The sequence below is a fragment of the Paramormyrops kingsleyae genome, chromosome 2 (assembly GCF_048594095.1).
Source record: "Paramormyrops kingsleyae isolate MSU_618 chromosome 2, PKINGS_0.4, whole genome shotgun sequence".
Classification (NCBI taxonomy): Eukaryota; Metazoa; Chordata; class Actinopteri; order Osteoglossiformes; family Mormyridae; genus Paramormyrops; species Paramormyrops kingsleyae.
This window is the reverse complement of record NC_132798.1, coordinates 9,835,562-9,850,987: the sequence shown is the minus strand read 5'-3', so window position 1 is coordinate 9,850,987 and position 15,426 is coordinate 9,835,562. Positions and strand designations below refer to the sequence as shown.

The 15,426-nt window shown below is 46.6% G+C and overlaps 1 protein-coding gene across 8 annotated transcripts in view; it reads right to left on the bottom strand.

Annotated features, from left to right (window-relative positions):
- tjp2b (tight junction protein 2b (zona occludens 2)) overlaps window positions 1–15,426 on the bottom strand; it is a 69,013-nt gene that overhangs the window by 17,208 nt on the left and 36,379 nt on the right. For all 8 annotated transcript variants that reach the window (XM_023803355.2, XM_023803356.2, XM_023803351.2 and 5 more), the window contains 6 exons: window positions 6,732–6,785; window positions 4,332–4,456; window positions 3,873–3,975; window positions 2,502–3,117; window positions 1,783–1,886; window positions 592–745 (listed from right to left, as the gene is read on the bottom strand). In XM_023803355.2, coding sequence (XP_023659123.1) covers window positions 592–745; window positions 1,783–1,886; window positions 2,502–3,117; window positions 3,873–3,975; window positions 4,332–4,456; window positions 6,732–6,776 — 1,147 coding nt within the window. In that variant the 5' untranslated portion in view covers window positions 6,777–6,785. The remainder of the gene's footprint in view (window positions 1–591; window positions 746–1,782; window positions 1,887–2,501; window positions 3,118–3,872; window positions 3,976–4,331; window positions 4,457–6,731; window positions 6,786–15,426) is intronic.

Here is a 15,426-nt window from a genome sequence, read left to right as displayed (position 1 = left end):
TGCAGGATGACACAGAAGCTACCAGAAATGCGAGACAGCTTGCCATTTAACCCCGTCTGTATTTTTAAACCACTTAAATCCTTAGAATGCCCAAAGGTTATTCTTAGATTCAGTGGGGCACTTGCAATGTATCACCAGCTGCAAAAATTCTACCATATTACACTGACTATACATCGCGGAACGCGAAGGATTTTCAAAAGCAATGCCAAACATATTTTTAATGTTAAAATAATGTGATGAACTATGACCGTTAAACTGCTAACCTGAGTAAAACAAATCATAAAATAAATGGTGATGCCTTTAAAACGGATCATTAATCCATTGGTAGGATACCTCTGTCTGAGGTAATGGACCATGTTTAAGAGTTGACACCTAGACCTTGATTACTGCACTCTGACCCCCTTTGATCAGGAATAATGTCGTACACTATAACTCGGACGGGCACGGCCACGACGGGCCACAGCTCTGCACCTGCATTCCGCGGACAAGCACGCTATCCGCTGTTCCGTAGCGCGACCCTCTCTTCCAGGATCTAGCTCCTCGAGGAGCACAGTTAGCGGAGAGATGCTCTCGCTCTGCTTCCCTACTCACCATCGGGCTCCGAGTCGCTGTCTGCCAGAGCGGGGATGCGGATCAGGATCTGCCTCCGGTCCCGCTGGACCACCAGCTGCAGCTTTCCCCGGGATTTCTCAATCAGCTTCCCGGCATCGGCCAGGGACAGGTTCTCCGTGACCGTCCCGTTGATCTACAGGGGAGGTGGAAGGAACTGGCATGACTGGAAAGGTAGCGGGGAATACGGCGACACCCAGGCGCAGCCTCATGTCAAGCAGAAAACGCAAACGAGACGCAGAAGTGGGTGCTGTGTAACCGACGGTAACCCCAGAGATTATTACTGACATGGTCTGGCCATCATTCAAACCTGGGCGACGTGGTGCATCACACCTGTCAGCCAATAGGACAAGGACACAGATCTCAGGCCCATAAAACGATTATTATACTGTTGTAAATTAGCAAAATTATTTCTTCCAAGACATGTTCCAGGAAGCAAGGCTTTTCTTTTGTGGCATTAGACAAATACATAAAGGATACAGATTTTATGCTGTTAGTAGTAGCTGAACATGTCAGAATGCATCCTTAGAGGGAGAAGGAGCAAGAACCAGCAGCGCAACCTCATGCAGACAAGGTCCTTGCCCAGAGTGTCATTTATCCTGCTACACTGGACATCAACACATGAACCCAACAAGATCCTAACAGCCGAACAGTGAACCAGCCTATGGCGTTATGTAGGTACCTGCACTTCTACGATTTTTTTTTTAGCAATTTCAAGTGGTGATCCCCATATTTTTCAGCCTTATTAAAGTCATTTTGGTGACACTTTACTTGAGGGGGCACAAATAACGTTGTAGTACACTCTTACTTAATGTGTCAATTAACCAGAAACTAAGTGTTAGTTACATACTGACTTCATCAATTTATGTATTTCATACAGTTATTAAATTTGTTCATGATTTGTACTTGAGTAGTACCTGAGTTAGCAGGATACTTGTGCTCCTTCAAGTAAAGTGTTACCACATTTTTTTAAAATAAACACTAGGTTATACTGAACATTACAGGGAATGTTCAGTATAATTTATTTATGTAGTTTACACCTCCAAACTAACAGGGTTTCAGGGATCAAGAATCAGATGCCACTGTGAGAATGTGTGAGAGTATATACATACGGCCACACAGCTACGCCCGTTTATGCGTTGGTGCTGGAAGTCACAGTAAGGCTCTGGGTACCTTGAGAATAATGTCGCCTTCCCGGAGGCTCCCATCCTTGGCTGCCAGGCCTGTGCTGGTCATCTCTTTGATGAAGATCTGACTGCCCAGGCGAAGGCCGTACTCTGGAACCAGAAAGCAGACGGTAAAGACACAGGGACTGGTCAAGCAGGAAGGATCACCAGCACCCAGATACAGACTCCACCCCCAGGAAGGTCAGAGGTAACATCACTGGCCACAAGCCGCTGGGATGCAGCCTCCATCCCTGGAGCTCCAGGCCCAGGATCTCCATAAAAACACAACATCGTGCCCCCCCCCCCCCCCCAGTCACATGCTGTTATCACATTGTTCGTCTGCATTGATTTATAATCGCATTGCGAGTCCGAAATACAAAGTGAAACCAGTCAGTCACTGCAAGAACTCACAAGAATGGGGTGAGTCGAACATAAACCCAAGAATATTCCAGTGAACCTTGCGATCAAAAAAAAAAGACAGTCTTTTACTTTGGTACAATTTATTTAGTAAAGACATAAGACTGGCCCTGTTGATTTAGGCAGAATTTCACAGGAAAAAAGAACAGGTCCCAAGTGTGGCTGAGCTGTCATAAATAAATAAAGTGCTATATAATTAAACCCGAGCTTCTGTAATACTGGTGGGTGAGATCTTACATGCCACACAATGCCATAATTATGCAGGTACAACATTTCTAGCCCTTTCTAGCTGAAGTCCAGCAGTCCTACCTTCGTTGGGCCGGTTCTTCACTAGGAGCACGTTGATGGGCTTCTCCAGGGGCTCCCGGTCGCCGTCGTGGGAGCGCGGGTCGGGGGATGGGGAGCGGTCCGGCAGCTGCTCCCTGCTGCGGCTCCGCAGCATCCGCTCATCCGTGCGCGGCTCAATTCTCCGGCGCTCGTAGCTGAGATCGCGGTTGTTGTAGGTCTGGGTGGGACTACTGAGGTCGCGATCGCGGTCGACGCTGCGCCCCCTGCTGTGATCCTTCGGGTAACGGCGCTCAGGGCTAAGCTCGCGGCTCAGAGTGCGCCCCCTGCTGCCGTCCCTCCGGTAGTCCCGCTCGTCGCGCTCCACACTCCTGCCCCGGCCGTACTCCTGGTCGCGGCCATATCCGCGGGTTCGGTAATCAGGTTCCAGGTACGCGCCCCTCCCCCGCTCCTGCTCCAAGCTTTGGTCCCGTTTGCGGGGGTAGCCCAGGCCCCCGTTCCCCTCGGCCCAGCTGGGTTTGCGGCTGCTGAGGCTGCTGTGCCGCTCGTACTCCTCGTAGTCGGACGGCCAGTCGTGCGCTTCGGGGGAGGGGGGCGTCTTTATGGTCTGGACGGGAACCTTGCGGGGCCTCTTCACTGTCTTTACAGAGCACACACAGGAAGAGCTAGGATTACGCATCACTGCATCCTGCCAATGACTGAGTGAATTATTAATGCCCAAGCCCAATTATAAATAATAAAAAGTGTTAATCCACTCATTTTAGGTCTGGAAATGCTGTCTCTCAGGAGATTAGCAATGGTAAATTGTAAATTTAAGCTAGGACACCAAATGAGAGAGATAATAACTGATTTTAAAGAAATTATTCACACACACAAGCTGAATAGCGTCATATTACCCTCCAATATTATGCATTTATTTATATTAATAGAACCCAAACAAATATTTATCTGCTATTAGATATAAAAATATAAATATTAAAATGATATTAAAATATAAATATCACTAAAATATTAAAAACTAACTTTAACCCTTACCAAACTAATCATGTTATTGAACAAATACATTCTAACCCAAAAAATCCTCTACAGGAATGAATAGATCTTTAGAGTAGACATGAATGAGCAATTTACTTAACGAGACCGAAACAAGCCTTTGAAAAAGAACAATTTTTGTTTGCAAGATCTTGTTTCAGTATTACATTTGTTGTAAACGCCAGTTTGAATCATTATAAACGAAATGTAATCTTTGTAAGCTATGCAAGTTTAGCTAAAAAACTAGCAATTTACGATATTGTGCTAAACATAATGCAAGCTGGTTAAAACTTACATTTTATATTAAATATTTTCCACAAAAGAGGGAGATATTCTCCGGAGAACAAGAGCAGAAACACTCACAATTTTGGCTACTTTCCCACATTTTCTCAGTTGCTGCACAGCAAATGAGTGAGGCACATTATCCATGGGGATGGTGTTGACCAAAATAACACGGTCATTTTCGCTGTGGGGAAATAACAGTGACGTTCGGAAAACAGAAGACGCTGCCATGACGACCCATCATTAAGTACAAAGAAGAATGCACTGAATAATTAAGTTGCTACAGTCATTACGTTCATCTTTTTGATCACCGGGTAACAACTGATGTCTAGGAATAGTTATAAATAAAATAACTCAGCCTTCTAATTTTAGGTCAGGAGATGTTTTAAAAAAAGAATCTACTGGTATCCTAGCAACTGTAAATTACCTCTGCCCATTTATGGTGCCTAAGTTACTATACTGTGGCTAGACAGGTGTCATTTGACAGATATGGGCAGAGTGGAAGATTGACAGGCGCAATAGCAGAAGTGTAGCGTGTACTAGAGCTGTCCGTCAGCTGGGCCTCCTGGGAGAACATCTGACACGATGATGGACGTCTCCCCACTCTCCACGTTGGGGTTGTCCCGCCCGCCCGTCACCGCGATGCCAAACCCCATCTTGGAGTCCTGCATGCAGGCAACGAAGGAAGCAGAGGAAGACAAAGAGGAAAAAATCACTTAGGGCTTCCACCGGCTTCGACGGGAGGCTCCGTGATGAAGCCGTACATCACAGAGGGACGCAGAGGCCGGAATTAAGAATGATTCCTTCACACTGATGCCGCACCCAAGGCACCCATGAAACCAGCAGGAACACAATCTTGGAGACGAAGCCCACTTACACCTCTGTGCCATTAAGATGCACGGGCCCTCGATTTATAGCACCATATATAAAAACGAGAAATTAGCAGGTAAGTCACAGAACATCCCTCACGTTTCTGCTCTGAAGGCCATGAACCCAGAGCTCAAACAGTTACATGTTTACCAGTAGTTTTTGTTCTTCGTGGATTTCACAGAAGCTCCAACAAGCGAGGGTGATTAAAAACAACATTTTTAAGGTTTAAAAACAGAACAGGAGACCACTAACCACTATCCTGCGTGATTATTTTCCATCGGCAGGGTTGCTGATTATCAGCATGCATTTTAATGATTTCTGCGTCTGTGCTCACATTCTGCTGTGATCTTTCGCTCTGGAGACAGTGAGCAGTAGCCCCCCGGTGCTGATGTGACGCTGAGCGGGGGTGGCAGGTCTCACTCCGGGCAGACCTGAGGTCCATGGATCTCCGCCATGCCTCCTGTCAGGATGAGTCGGCTACGCCCCTCGCGGTGGAGGCCTGGGGTGCCCTCTGACTCCCCCCCCCGCACTCCACCCCCACATCTGCACTTAATCACATCCTATACACTGACTGCTTTTACGCTCCCCTTCCAGATGGCTGCCACGGCAGTTACTCTGGTCTAACAGCCTTGCTCTTCCTTCTCAAATGCGACAACACTGCTGGAATAATACTTTCGAAAGCCAGCGTGATGCAGCACAGACGAGCGTCGCTTGCTCTTACACAGTGTGCGGTGATGAGAGAGATGTGGCTTCAAAGTCTGCAGCAGGGGGCACTGCCAGGCGCGGTTAATCAATGCCCGGTTTCCCCCACTGGGAATGGCTGGGAATAGCTGGGCAATGGTTAAAGTAGCTAATGACAAAATTACTCCGTCAGCTTTAGAGTCCCACATCTCCCATTTCTAAGCATGTGACCAGATTCTCAATTTCTCATTTTCATGTGAATCACTTTCCATTATTTCAGTCCAATTTAATAAATAATAAAATTGAAATAATATTAACGGCTCTTTTCATCCCCTTATCTCAACTTTAGGAATAAGTGTGAAATCCAGCGTGACGATGAGAGACTTCAGATTCTTTCGAGTGGCATTCTCTTTTTTAACCCATCTGATAAGAACAATAATTGTCTCCACAGGGAAATTATGCTGCAAATGGGTAATCCGGCATATATGATTAAATCACATTTGTCGTCTTGTAATTGTAGGCCAACATTAATAGGTCATTTTAAGGACCACTGGTTTCCAGTCTCTTAATTTAAAGTCACCTCAGCACAACTTCATTGAGTCTGTCAGGCAACGATAAAGGGATAATTTCAGGAGACACTTTACCTCCAGTCTCTCATCATTGTTGTGTCTTCCACTCACAACACTGATGTTTCTAATTCTATTTAATTAGCCATTTGTTGTGATCGTTTGATTACAACATAGCATCCATTTCCTTTTCGTCTTAGGCTATTTAACCAGCATTCTACAGCATAGTTTTCTTTTCCATGGGTCAGCTGACTGCGGATTGGTAGATGACAAAAGCATGACCTGCCAACATCAAAAAAAAAGACGTGTGCTGGATTTTCTGGTCAATCCTTTCCTTTTTTGGCTGGACAGACTTTTCAAATTTCTAATAACTGGGGCCTGTACTACGAAGTGGGGTTACTGGCTTATCGGGGTAACTTGTCGGATTTAAGGTAGTCTGGGCAAAATGTAAGTAAACGAATATGAAGTCCATTTAAGGAGTGGTACCTTAAATCCAACAAGTTACCTGAATAAGCCAGTAACCCTCCTTCGTAGTACAGGCCACAGGTTTTACGGTAGCCCGTTTGTAAGTATGAACTGTCCGTACGTCGGACTGGGGACTGTCTATATGTGACAAAAAAAAAACAATACCCGAAATAATTTCCTGAAAAACATCTTTTGGCGGTTAAGAGATTAGCTTCATCGGCACATAAGTGTATCTTCGCTGATCTTCTCAAGGTAAGTTCTCTGTGTACAGTAAGTGGGCTGAGCAATAGAGAACGATTGCAGGGGATGGTGGAGGGCACCAGGCTCACAGGAGAGCTATCCAGGAGTGACAACTCACCCGCTGTAATGTCACAGTGTACTGCTCCCAGATGGTCTCCTCCATTCCTGAGGTCTGCCGGGGGGAGGGGGGGGAGAGAGATTAGTGAATAAGGATGAATTGATAACACAAACTGATACAACTGATATGTGGACAGTAAGAGAGGACTATCAAATACTGCTAGAGCTTCTTTCTGCTAAGTCAATAGAAATCTCAGATGGGCTATAATGGAAAGTTCATTGCACCTGAGGACAGAAACGCCCTCCAAAAAGACACACATACAGATCGATAGTTCAATGATTAACCAAAACTAACCAATGTGACCCTAACTCTTTTACAGTGTTCTCTAACCGCAAAACCGGCAGCTTTGCTCAAAATGTACAGCAAAACCTTAACGAAATGTGAAACATTTACTGACAAGCTGAGAAAATAGAGAGCAAACTGCACAACACACAAGCCTGAAGGGGCACGTGACATACACCCAGAATTCAGTGTTTTAAAGGAATACCCCCCCCCCATATTTGGTGATTTAATTTGATTGCTGCTTCCAGATATTCAGCCTGGAGCGAGAACACATGGTAAGCAAACAGGCATATTCACTTCCTCTCACTGGCAAAATAATGGGGGTGGGGCAAAAACATTATTTATTCACTCAAACCCAAATGCCACAAAGATCAGCCTCCTTCTTTAGACACCACACCTCAGGCAGCATGAACACAGGACAATGCAGAGTGTGCGTGTGTGGGCCAGACATAGATAACATGGTGGGGACCAAATCTCCATACAATGTGATAAAAACCTGTTATTTTGATGCCGTGGGCACCATTTTTTCAGTCTCCACAAGAGGAAATTTAATTTTATAAAAATCCGTGACAGCAATCAAAACGACGCGTGCGCGAGTGTGAAGCTCGAGACTGCCCCCCCCACAAGGTCGGCCACAGTTCATGCAGGGTCAGCGCTGCCCAGATGACCCATGAATGAAAATAAAAGAGGGCAAAAGGGGATCAGGCCACCTGCCCCCACATTCCCTTAAGAAGGGCATTAAATAAAAGCTTAATGGGCCCATTCAGCCGTTTCCCAGTGTCCCCTGTTTTCTGTGAGTTACAGGTATGCCAGTGTGGCTAACAGTGTGCCCTGTTTTCTGTGAGTTACAGGTATGCCAGTGTGGCTAACAGTGTGCCCTGTTTTCTGTGAGTTACAGGTATGCCAGTGTGGCTAACAGTGTGCCCTGTTTTCTGTGAGTTACAGGTATGCCAGTGTGGCTAACAGTGTCCCCTGTTTTCTGTGAGTTACAGGTATGCCAGTGTGGCTAACAGTGTCCCCTGTTTTCTATGAGTTACAGGTATGCCAGTGTGGCTAACAGTGTCCCCTGTTTTCTGTGAGTTACAGGTATGCCAGTATGGCTAACAGTGTCCCCTGTTTTCTGTGAGTTACAGGTATGCCAGTGTGGCTAACAGTGTTCCCTGTTTTCTGTGAGTTACAGGTATGCCAGTGTGGCTAAGTGTCCCCTGTTTTCTGTGAGTTACAGGTATGCCAGTGTGGCTAAGTGTCCCCTGTTTTCTGTGAGTTACAGGTATGCCAGTGTGGCTAACAGTGTCCCCTGTTTTCTGTGAGTTACAGGTATGCCAGTATGGCTAACAGTGTCCCCTGTTTTCTGTGAGTTACAGGTATGCCAGTGTGGCTAACAGTGTTCCCTGTTTTCTGTGAGTTACAGGTATGCCAGTGTGGCTAATGGGCTGCCAGCTTGTGAGGCATGTTAGTGTTTTAGTGGTTCAGATTCATAGGGGTTTCTAACCACCTTGACGATTCAGACATTCCCAGACCTCCCCCCCCCCCCGAGAAGTGACCCAAAAAAACACCCCACAACTGTCATTCTGCTGAAGCAAAAACAGCAAACAAGGACGAAGGAGCCCCCCCACAAACCCTGCACTCTCTCCCCAGGTCCCCAGGCGCCTGGCCTGCGGGCCCTCATTCTGACAGCCTATCACACAGCTCAAAAAGCATGTCTCTTGGACCGAGACTGCGGACACCAGCACCCCAGAGGGCCCGAGGCCCCGTCCCTCATTCCAAAGGGCCACAGACATGCCAGAGCCCTTGGCAGCCAATGAATAATCAGCAGATAGGGTGCGAGCATCTCATCTCAAGCCTGACCTGCTCCCAGTCTCCCCCCAGCCTGGCATTACCCCCCCCCGAAACCTTCCATCCCCTTTCGATGCCGAGGCTCCATCTCATCGGCAGATGCCTTAGCTATGCGCTTTACGCTAAGCAGAAAATGAGGCGGCACACCCACCAGGCTAACATGTGGGTCACGCCCCTCAGCAAAACGTACACAAACAGGCGTGGACGACAGCTAAGAGGAAAAACAAGCACGCGTCACCGGCCAAACGACACCGCCTTACAGAAACTGGCAGTCAGGCAGGCAGGCAGCGGTCCTCATACAATGAGACATTATTATTGTCGCTGCCACGCTGACCCTCCCTTCAGATTCCCCCCCCCCGCCCCCCCAGCACACAGCCCATGCAGCGTGATGACATCATCCCGGGCGGCGTGGGCATAGTAACGGCCACGCCTAAAAAGCCACATAGCTGAGCCGTGAACAGCACAATGCTGCCCCGGAGAAATCCGTTAAATCTCAATCGCTCGCGAAACACACTAATCCACCACTTAAGAGGCGGCCATCTGCAGCCTCCCAGCTCTCAGCGAATCAGGGATCAGGCAGCTTCAAGTATTGCTTTTGATTACTAAACGTTAGTGGCGCGAAAGGTGGCTGCGAGACCCCGTGCCAGCAAAGCCCTGTGGAAAAGGGGACGCATTCGGTGACCAGCGCCGCACATGAAGCCCACAAGCAGCCCAGCGTACAAGATACTTCATGTGTATGTGTTTATGGCAGCCTTTGTGTTAGTGGCTATCAACAAACATTGGCAACCGCTATCAGCAACCAGGATGAAGTTGAGGAAAGCCCAAGCCAGTCACCCTTCCGGCAGTGCAAGATCCAGGAATGTACTGTACAGTGGGAGGATTTCATTGTTCGGCAGGACTGTTTACTAAAGACGAAACATCGTAACTGCATATTTTATCAAAACTGAGTTATGACTGAAATGGGGTCTAAGGCTCGGTTTTATCACATGACAAACTATCTTAGTTCAACTAAGTACACACAGTTTGAAAGGAAACACTGTTACTCACGTACTTACTACACATACAAGCATACACGCAAAAAAACATCTCAGTTTCAGTGTCAGCATAATTACTGTGTTTTGCCTTTGTAGGCAGAATAACCAATACCAGTTTTATCATCCGATTTTATTCATTTTGAACTAAATATACATCTTTTAAGGTTTGACAATTATGAGCATGTTCACATTCTGAAGCAAATTACAGTGTGTTTAGAAAACATCAAAATGACCTGTCCTCATTGTTTTTATTAACCGTTACGCATCTATTGTAGCAGAATAACAATATTTCTTTTATTACAAAAGGTCTAAATGACCTTAAGCCGATGACTCCTTTGGATTCCAACTCCAATTATTTGTCATGTTAAATAAACAAACAATCTCATCTGACTCATTCTTAACATGTCCAAGATGTTCAAAATATGCAGAATGTTTCATCTAGAAACAGGTCTGATTCCTTGTCTGACGATATGTCTCTGGACTTCACGTGCAGTAATGCGGTCCTGCAGAGGCTGAGGGATAAACCTCAGTCTGAAAACTCAAATTGATATTAGATGTGTTAACCGTATTAAGGAAGGCTTAGCTCCTCCAGTCTGACAGAACCATCTGTCCCAATAAACGCACAAAGACAAAAAAGCGGTTTACAGGACTGCAGCACCTGGGTTTCATCATATCATTTAGAAATGAGAAAATGCCTCAGTTTAACCAAACTGACATGCAGACAGGCCATGCCGCAGGGAAGCTGCCATCCACGCATCCGTGCGTAATTTCCAGGGCAAGTGTTCAGGATTCATGCATAACACCAAGCGTTTCCATGGACTAAGCACCACTTAAAATGATACCACCTGTGTACTTCCAACTCTTTTCTCACATTCCGCTGCTCTAATACACACACACTCATCTTTCCAAGGCAAATTCAAATTACCGAACCGCACCAGGACGTAGCGAACAGGAAAAAGAGCCGAACATTCACAGACCAACCAGAAAGAACTACTATAAATATCTCAGACATATACTACAGTACGCTAAAAAATACCTTCCCACACTAAGAAGCAAACAGACATTTCATTCTTCGACCTGAGAGGTTAACAAAAAAAAAGTCAGTTAAGTTGTAAAAGTAAAAGCTCGTTACGACTTGCGTTGTAACGACTTGCTGTTGCTACTGCTACATGACGCCTCAGCCCTCCAGACCATCCTGCAGGTGAGCTTCTCACGAGCAGAGCAGCGAAGTTCCCCAAGACGCCTCAAACCCGCATTGAGTTGAATCAGATAAAGAGACGTTATGATGAGGCCCCACTCCCCCGATGCCCTACCAGCTCCAAGAGGCACAAGGCGTCCCCGCTCCGCAAGAAGAGGAGCAGGAAACTGCCCGCGGGTGCCCTGGCCTTGGCGCGCAAGCCGTACGACACCCCTCCGCGATTCCCGTGCCGCCGCCACCGCCGAGCCGGGCAGCAGCCGAACAGCAGACGCTGCAGGCTCATCTCTCGCTGGCCCACTGGCCCTCACACTTAATTGAGCCAAGGAGATTAGGCAGCCCAGGCGGGACTAAAAATAACTCCCACGTTGCCTGAGGATCTGGAGCCCCTGTCCGGCACGCGCCCATCGTCTGCGCAACGCCGCCTGAGTGCCGGGACCCGGGCCGCGCCGCCTGCATGCCGGCACCCGGGCCACGTCGCCTGCCGGCCGGCCACGTTCCGCCACGCTCCCCGCCAGGAGATGGGGTGTCATTCAGTGCCACGGCCCGCTTGGCCTCAAGTTACGCAACCCTGATACGGCGCTGGCCTACTTTCACACAAGGCCCCAAACCTCATACCTACATCTTTACACGCATTTAAGGCTCAAATAAATGGGTACGCAAATGGCAGCGCCCCCTTAAATATTTCAAAATCCGACGTGTGTGGGATTTGAAGTTCTCTTCCAGGTCAAAAAAAGTTGGTTTCCTCCAGGTTCTCAGGCCAATGAGATGCATGTAGGTGAATCAGTGCCTCTAAAATTGCCCGTCGTTTATGATCCTTGGTGTGTTTGGTGTGATGGACAGACACCCCGTCTATGCCGCCCCCTCATGTTCTTCGTTTCCTAGGATGGGCTCCAAGATAAACGCAACTGCATGTGAGATCATGGACAATGCGACCCCAGATTACTGAGCAATAATCAATTCAGATTTATCAGATATAAAAAGATTTTCAAATAATAAATATATAAACAGCTGAAGGATGGTTAATGTTATATTTATTAATATGAACTAATTTCTAGCGAACTTGAAAATCTCCTTAGGCACACAGATGGAAATGATTCCGGAAAAATCCATCAGGACCCAATCGGATGCCTGTTTAATTATGAGCGGGGCCATTAATCTGCGTTACCAGGCCCCTCAGCACAGCCCTGCCCGGCTTGCTTCCAGGGGCCGGCCAGGTGAGCGCCATGTGGCGTCCACTGAACCGTCTCTGTTATCGATCCTTTTTGGTTTTATCTGTAGCAGACAGACAGGGCCTAAAGAGAGAACTAAGAGTGCCTTCGGGCAAGATTCCACGAACGCAGCATGCGAGGGAAGACCCGGAAAAGCCCACGCAGTAAAGAAGATCGCTTCTGTCTGGCAAGAACGACAGGGGAGGATTACCTGGGGATCAAAACAGAAAGGGAGCCGGGCCGGCCTGCTGTGTGAACCCCGCGCACGGGCACCACTGACAGCAGCATGCAGAGATCAGCTGGAGGCTGGGCCCTCGAGCTTTGGCAATAAAACACTATTTTTAACTGACACCTAACCCTTGTTTCTACGAGGAGGGGCCCTGTAAGTGATCTCCATGCACTCAAAACAGACAAACAGGGAGGGGCGTGCCGCTGAAACGAACACCCACAACGCACATTTGTCTCACTCTGTTTTGGTGTTCACTCCATTTAAACTTCACTAGGAGAGATGCCAGACATTCCAGAGTGAAAAACATCCGAAAGGCAGGATGCTCCATTAAGTCAGGAGCAGACTAACACGTGCTAAAGGCGGCCTGGTTAACGCGTTCACGAGCCGTTTCTGATTTTGATTTTGTGACCCTGAACGTGGCTCGAAGATGAATGTGCGGAGGAGTTTCTCAGGCGACGAGGATCGATAGACCTCGCATCACTGCCGTGGCTCGAACGCTTCCCTTCTGCTGAATATATAATTAATGCTGCAGCTTGACTGTAATGGTTCCGATGGCATCTGTCATTTTTCCTGACGCAAGGAGACCTACGTGTGGAGATGGAGGTATGGCTTCCTTATACCATATTTACATTTGAGCACCGTCAACGGGGTGCCCACACTGACAGCTCTATTCCAGTGTGCACTGGAAGTACGTGGGGACTTCAAACACTAACTGCGGCAGGCAGTACACTGATAGCCAACTGTGAGGCTCTCACTGCAATAGCTAATCCCTGGTGAAGAAGGTAAGAAAGGAGCAGAAGATCCTACACATGGCCATGATCCCACTATTCCCGAATAAAAACTGTTTAGTCCAGGACTGATGGCTAAAGTGCTACAGCATTAGAGGTCTCCAGTCAGACATCAAGCTGCCAAAATGCTTGACTGCTATCAGATACCCATGGATTACCACACCTTCCCTGAAACATCATTAACATATTTCCCAGCTTTACAGTGTGAACCAGAATAAGGGTGAATATCATTAAGCTTGCATATGAAGAGGACAGACCTGAATAAATCACATTTGTCATTCTGGCCGTAACAGGCCTCGACTGAATAAATCTATAAATGAGGAGGCAGAGCTGCTCAACAGGCTCATGGGACAGGCCATTGCTCAGCCGGCTGCGCTGTGATGAGGACAAAACGAAATTAAGATACAAGTCGAGGTTCTGCCTCCAGAGCCATTCTGCACCAATCATTCCTGAAGTTAACGTGGAGGCCACTTTGTCCACTACAAGGAATGCATGTCTGCGCGTGTGCGTGCATGCGTGCGTGCGTGCGTGTGTGTGTGTGTGTAGACAGTGAGAAAAACACAGCCCATCTGCAGGTGGTCCTTGCTGCATATGGAGAGCTAATTTCCACACTGTTGCCACCCACCCGCTTCAGCACGTGTAACGTGCACGTTCACAAGCTGGCCACAAGGGCAAACAGGAAAAGCACACCATACAAACACCCAAACCCAGGGCAAAGGCATCCAAAGCAGGTGTAACAGTACAGACTCACACAGAAATGGGGAGAGACCAGCCTGCAATTGGCTGTGCCCAAGTGACTGCATGTGGTCAATCTGCCATGTGGTCTTAAAGTCTACCTACAATATTGGTCCCATTTCAAAATTACACTTACAGAACCAATGCTGCCATGTTTCCAGTACCTTTCTATTTAAAATAAAGCCTCTGTGCATGACATTTGATGAGCATGAAAATTACATAAGATGAAACCAATCACCACCCCCTTTTTGCTATTCACACTGAAATCTTATTGTGTGATTGGCTGATACTTATCGAATGGTACTGAGGTGGACTTCTGATGCAGTTTCAAAGAAATGCTGCATGGTACAAAATCAGAACAATCAGATTCTATTTTGAAGGATTTCAGAGTATTAAAAGGACTTTTACGTGAACAAGACATCTCATTCCAAAGGATGTAACTCTGAGTACTGCAAGTAATACCACACAGAAAAGAGATGTGAATTTTCATGTTTTAACAGGACTGACACCTCAGCTATCAAGTGACCTTCACCGATTCTTGAAAATTTAATTACAGAGCCATTTGGATCATTTTGGACTAAAGTATGTTATGAGATACAGAAACATTCTTTATAAATCCTTTCTTGCATTCAAGCATTTGTTTGTTAAACAACCATTGCTGTATAATTCACATATATTTTTTAAATGTGTGTCGCATGACTCTCAGCTGTGAGAATGAATGACTCGACATAAAAGCTAAATCAGGCTAGCACCCATACCAGCTGTATTGAGACACTACAGACAGGTTGTAGAAGCAAAGTTCAACATCTCAGTGGCTGGAGCTCATGTCTTATTGAAGTTCTGCTTCCCTTCCATTTTAAATATTTAACACATCTTTTCCTCATAAATAAAAAAATGCATTCTGGAAGCACTGGAGTCAGTAGGAGAAGAATCGAGAGGACTGTGTGTGTGTGTGTGTGTGCATGCATAGGCATGATTCAGACGTTGTGAGGACGTTATGTTGTGGGGACCAAATGTCCTCACAATGTGATACAAACCTGTTTTGATGTTGTGGGATCATTTTTTTCCACCCCCACAAGGGGAAACAATCTTATAAAAATCTGTGACTGCAATCAAAAAACTGAAAATGTTTAAAAAAAACTTTTTAAAAAGTCTTATATTTTGTTTGGTTACTTATGGTTAAGGTTAGGGCTGGGTAGGGGTTAAGGCTGTCATGTTGGGATTAGGGTTTTGCCTATAGAAATGAATGGAGAGTCCCCATAAAGATATAATTCAAAAAACCTGTGTGTGTGTGTGTGTGTGTATGTATGTGTGTGTGTGTGTGTGTGTGTGTGTGAGTGTGTGTGTGTGTGTGTGTGTGAGACAGAGAGAGACACACAGACATA